At 40.2% G+C, this 6,000-nt stretch overlaps 2 protein-coding genes across 3 annotated transcripts in view; both read left to right on the top strand.

Moving 5' to 3' along the window:
* scara5 (scavenger receptor class A, member 5 (putative)) overlaps window positions 1-3,486 on the top strand; it is a 64,655-nt gene extending 61,169 nt beyond the window's left edge. For both annotated transcript variants that reach the window (XM_079291098.1, XM_079291099.1), the window contains one exon: window positions 658-3,486. In XM_079291098.1, the coding sequence (XP_079147224.1) occupies window positions 658-791 (134 nt within the window). In that variant the 3' untranslated portion in view covers window positions 792-3,486. The remainder of the gene's footprint in view (window positions 1-657) is intronic.
* Window positions 3,487-4,239: 753 nt separating this feature from the next.
* The window catches only part of pbk (PDZ binding kinase), a 10,769-nt gene continuing 9,008 nt past the window's right edge, over window positions 4,240-6,000 (top strand). The window contains exons 1-4 of the mRNA XM_079290511.1: window positions 4,240-4,334; window positions 4,471-4,642; window positions 4,958-5,097; window positions 5,254-5,423. Coding sequence (XP_079146637.1) covers window positions 4,476-4,642; window positions 4,958-5,097; window positions 5,254-5,423 — 477 coding nt within the window. The 5' untranslated portion in view covers window positions 4,240-4,334; window positions 4,471-4,475. The remainder of the gene's footprint in view (window positions 4,335-4,470; window positions 4,643-4,957; window positions 5,098-5,253; window positions 5,424-6,000) is intronic.

Genomic DNA, 6,000 nt, shown 5'->3' on the forward strand with positions numbered 1-6,000 from the left:
TTAAAATGTGAGAAGAGAAGAAGAACACAAGCTGAGTATAGATGCTACAATGCAGCTTTGTTATTGTGGTAACAATGTGTCCTGCAATAGCCAAGATTAGAAAATATGCAAATGTGTCTGTTATAAAGTGAAAAGAGCTGTGCAGTGTTTAAAACGACGATGAAGATACCAACAGTGGTTGTTGGGGCTTCCTGAAAGGAAAAACCTGCAGACAGAGTTCTTCTCCATTCTTTATCCCCCACATCTAAAATCAAAATTACACCCTTGGGATTTTTGGATGTTTTTGATTATTTATTGGGGTTTTTTAACTTTACAAAAGGCAGAGTTTTGAACAAAACAGGCCAGACAGGAAAAAACAAAGCAAATCAGATGGAAAGAAATCAAAAAACTCAACAAAAACAAGACAAAGGGCTCAGCATGATCGAGTGAAGCCTCCAAACCAGTACAGGCAGTCAACTCGAGCTGCACTGTTACATCCACACGAGATATGCCGGATTTTTGTGGTTAACATAAGTGTTAACGTGAGAAATGCCCAGCTCTCCTTGACACCACCACCCCAGCATCCACCTTAAGTCTCTGCAACTTTTCCCTGTGAGTTAAACAAATTGTCCATTTTGTGCACTACGATGTATAAATTCTTTCCTCCTTTCTGTGCAGGTACTGGTCTGATCTGGATGGATGACGTGGCGTGTGTGGGGACCGAACACGCCATCCACCAGTGTAAGTTTTCTGGCTGGGGCAAAACCAACTGTGGCCACGTGGAGGATGCTGGTGTGACGTGCGTCGTCTGAAACCCTCACGATCCCGACACCGCTCCTCAAACAGTGCCTTCAACTTTCAAGAAGCTACAAGGCGCTACACCGTCCTCCCATCGGCAGGGGTGTCACATTAGCAGTATGTTGTATTTTACCTGCAAGAAAAGTGACAAACTTCCATGTTGGGCATGAATCTGCAGCTTTCTTAGAAGTTCATGATTTAACATTTGATTGTTTTAGCTACAAGACTGAATCATGGGAGCAAGGAAAATGCTAACATTTTTGAGCATCTTTGAGCAACCAGATGATCTGGGGATGACTCATCAGACTGAATAACGGGGCTCACCTGTCTCCAGTGAAGGCCGAAGGTCAGCTTGCAAAGGCTCCCTCTGCCCTCAGAAGCTCGTCTGGGTGCAGGTTTGCTGTTTTGGCCCCCGTTATGGATTAGAAGCTAATCCAACATCTTCACCCTCCCAGAGTCTTCGTTCGTCTTTCAAGTTTCTGAAACGGCACATAAAGAAACTGACTCAGACATTGACAAACTCATTCTTCATTTACAGGCAGCTGCTCTTCACAGTATTATGTAGAATTGGCTTTTGAGTGATGATACACATACACAGTGTTGCCTTACTATACATAATATAGCATTACCTAGGAAGCAATCATTTGATGATTAGCAGGTCAAAAACTGGACTAAAATTGGGCTAAAATGTCACCTTTTTTAGCTACTTTTTAAGGTTGCCTGTGGAGTTTTATGTACACAAACAAAAGTTCTGTTTGCATTCAGTGTTACTCACCAAACCACATTGTGTGTATCCTTGAGGTCTAACAAATGTGGAGTGCATTTCCTTCCTCATAAAACCTTTGCTAAGCCAATTTTTTGTAATATTTTCAATCACGCATTGTTTACGTCCATGTTTGCTAGCTAGCAGTCTTCTTCTTCCTTGGCTTTGTTGGCATCGTGCTTCGTTTCTATGTGCATTACTGCCGTAGCGCCGTTTTTTTGGTTATTTTTAAAAATCTCCTCTAATCAATATTTTTACATTTTATAACCAGATAATTATTACTACCAGTAAATCTGTACAGAGTTCATTGCTTTGTTGTTTTCCAGCTCGCAAATTACACTTTCATCTCCAGTAGTTTGTTTTTTCTGTACTCTACAAGGTGGTTTATACTGAAAAGGAGTTGAATACTTACCAACTAATGTTTGCATGATCGAGTGACATACTCTAAAACACACTCACACACAGAGACACACTCTCGGACAATATCTGCTCTGTTTTTTTCTATGCAGCACCGAAGTGTAGCTGATAGCACGACTGAGTGGCAGCCAGGTCTTTAAGTCTCGTCCTGATGACCCTCATTCATCTTGTAGAGGCGTCACAGTCAGCACTTTGGCCGTGGAGGAGTTATTACTTTAGAGCTCTGCCTTTCTGAAGCAACAGCCAAAGATAACACCCAGAGCTCATTTTAACCAGAGAAGCAAGAACAATATCATTGATTGAAAATACGTTTGAGTATGTTTTATTCCACAGTATTGATACCAGCAGGCCTTTGCTGTTCATTCATGTTGAACAATGAAGTCATTTTATAGAAGACTATCATCTTTAGCAGTGGTCGGTCTCCTCATCATTATATGATAAGTGCCAGCAGATCGACCATAAACTTTCTTAGAGGCAGAGTCACAGTTGTACCTCAGTGAGCGGAGTCAAGTATTTACAGCAAACTTTATTGACAAAATATTATTAAGAAATATTTATGTCAGCAGCTTTTCGCATCCATGACCATGACATTTATGATTTTGAATCGTCAGCCTAACAACAACAGCATTATGTATAAAATATTATGGCTAGATTGAGCACTAAAAGTCAGTTCGGCCATTTAGTTACAGATAAATTAGGAGATTATCAGTTGGAGATGGGTGCCATTTCCACTGACTCCGATTTTTTTTATTCTACGATCAGTGTCAAGAGCTCAAACGGGACTGGATATAGAACAGATGATGCATTTTGTTTTGATGAAAATTTGAAGCAGATTATTTGGCAAAATATGAGGTAATAAACACCTCTACGTATGTGTAACATTGCTGCTTTTGGAGGGAGGTGCACTACAGTGGATGCCGCATTTTGTATGCAGGGAATATTCATGTATTAACTGTAAAAACACAGTTGCTTTGTCCAGTTTTTAGATTAAAATACAGAAGGAATACGCTTTCTTAAAGATAAATCTAATTCACACTAACAATTTGCTGGTTAATATGGATTGTGGTGATGGGATTTCCTGATTAGTTACGGTTCCCTGCTGACCTCAGATCAGTGCTTGGGTTTTATAGACGTAAAGCAGCTTAATGCCGTACCCTCTGAAAGTGACAACACATTCCAAAGTGCACTTAACCACTCAAATGTGTCATTTTTTAAAATGTATACATGGTTGTACAAAGACCTTACTATGCTTTACTTTGGCATAATGGCTCTAAGCACATATGCGTATACACGTGCCTTTTTTTTATTATTACATTGTGCTGGTTATAGCACATATAAGGGCTATGGAGTTCACAACATACACACACAAATAAATGCCTAAATCAAACACGATTATGTCAAGAAGATACCTGACACAGTGCTTCACTTTACCTTAAAAAATACACTTTTTTACTTTGTGTTTGGTTGATTTGTACCACTAAATTGCTGAATATGCACTGCTGAAGTAATAAAATGTAGATGTGTTTAAATACGTGCACTTTGTTTTTGTTTTTAATTGGAAAGAGGCACTTTCAAGAAGTCAACAGGTGAAGAGAGAGTGGATGTGTGATCAGTGGTAGAATGTAACTGAATACATTTATTACTATAGCCTACTTAAAATACAAATTTGAAATACTTTTACGTTCCCTAAGTATTTCCATTTTATTCAGCTTTATATTTCTACTCCACTACATCTCAGAGGAAATCATTTTTACTTTTATCTGTCTGTCTGTCTGTCTGTCTGTCTGTCTGTCTGTCTGTCTGTCTGTCTGTCTGTCTGTCTGTCTGTCTGTCTGTCTGTCTGTCTGTCTGTCTGTCTGTCCGTCCGTCCATCCATCTATCTATCTATCCATCTGTCTATCTATCTATCTATCCATCCATCTATATATTTGTACAATTGGTTCCACTTGCAAACCTACAGTATATATTATAATATAAAGCCTATCAAATCTATCCATCTATTTTTTGCGCACTTGCAAACCAACTTGCAACCTCCCACCATAATATACCATCATTTTATATCGTCACTGACCTCAGCTGCTGAAATGCTGTATTACAACTGTAACTGATTAAAATGATGTTATAATATAATAAACACTATTTCCTGTTTATAATCACAGTAGAACATTTATACCAGTATAGCCTTTCAAACAAATATAACAGGTGTGCAGTTTAGCTATAATGCTGTTTACCATTTCCAGCCGCAAACGACATTCGTTCAGTATGTCCCTCTACGGCTTCCACTCCGTACAGCCTGGTGAGACGGAAGTAACCTTTTGAACGGCGCGGTTTAATTTCAGAATCAGCAATTTGGAAGTGACAGTGAAAGAAAACGCAGGTAACGTGAGATTTATTTACTAAATTATTCAGTCGTTTGACTCAAAACACCATGAAAACAACGTAAATCTGACTGTCGCCATTATAGCATGTGTAACGTGTCATAATAATTAGCATTACGGTATTTGTTTTCCTAGACATAATGGCCTCCTCTGGCACATTCATCGACGACAGCGCTTTCAAGACCCCTAAAAAGGCCCGCGTGAAGAGCTGTGTAAGCAGCGGAGGAACCCCAGTCACCATCCCGGCCTCACCCTTCATGAAGAAGCTGGGCTGTGGGACCGGAGTCAACGTTTACCTCATGAACAGGTTTGAGGTTTTCTCCATTTACAAAAATAATAAATAAATGGTTTTACTCCACACCTACCCTATATCTCATTTATCCTCACCCTACACTTGCCTGGATCAAATAATACACCAATAAATAACGCTTTAGAGATCTAAACCGGTGGGTTGCGGTTTTATCGTGTTGATAATTTACCTTAAATGATTCACGTTCAGATGCATCTTCAGTATAAATTGAGGATAACATTGTTTAATTATGCTGTTTCCCAAGCCGACTACATTGGGTCATTTTCACATCTGTATATAAATAATATGTATTGTTGATCAAATGAATCCTAGAATGGGAAAGTTGAATGGCTCTCCCTGGGCTATCAAGAAGATCAACACCAAGTGTGCCACCAAACAGCTGGCGGTTTACCAGAAGCGCCTGAACGAGGAGGCGGAGGTCCTGAAGGGAATCGATCATCCGAACATTGTTGGTAAGACATGGCAGCGGTACAGTACACTCACTGTGTTACAAGTGGACACATTCCTATACTCCATATGCTTTTTCATGGCTTGTTAGCTTAGTTTACATCTTTATTTTGTGTTACTTTCTGCTTTGTTCATTTCGCTTCCTTATCCCGACATCAAAGGGTTTCGTGCCTTCACCACGGCCAAAGATGGATCAAAGTGTCTGGCGATGGAGTACGGAGGAGAGCAGTCCCTCAATGACCTGATCGAGAAGAGGAAGGAGGACGGCCTGAAAGCTTTCCCGGCTGCCAACATAGAAAAAGTAGCGCTGCATGTTGCTCGTGGCCTTCAGGTAAATCACACATTTTCTTCTGCCTGGTGTTACTTAACATGTATCATCTCTGGATTCACTTTACACCTGTTTCCCTGTATACGTGTGACATTTGACTCTACATGACAGATTACTGCACACATCAGCTCCTCTTTTTTTGTAGCTGATACCTCCTCCTGCTTGTTAATATTCCTCCAGTATCCTTCTCTGGTTTCTTTGACTAAGAAAAGACTAAAAGGCGGATGCTATATGTAGAATATTTCACCACTTTAACTTGCCATCAGACAGCAGGGAACTGAAGCCGTTATCTACGCTCTCTTCAGAGCCACAGATCACGGAGGTTGCTGGTCTACTGCTGCATCCATCGGTTAGTTTGTGTTATTGTGTGACGTTCAGATCCGAACTAACGTGCCGTCAACAGCAGTGCATTGCTTAACTTCCCTGCAGGTACTCTCATCTGCTTCTCCAAACTGGGAGTTCCTGTGTGTAATATACTGTCTGTAAGGATGTATATTTACTGTATATGTAACATCATCGACATGCAGAAATCTACATCGGGTCACGTGGGTAAAACTTTTTTGCGAGGCTTGGGAAAATA

This window comes from Melanostigma gelatinosum (assembly GCF_949748355.1).
Source record: "Melanostigma gelatinosum genome assembly, chromosome: 19".
Classification (NCBI taxonomy): Eukaryota; Metazoa; Chordata; class Actinopteri; order Perciformes; family Zoarcidae; genus Melanostigma; species Melanostigma gelatinosum.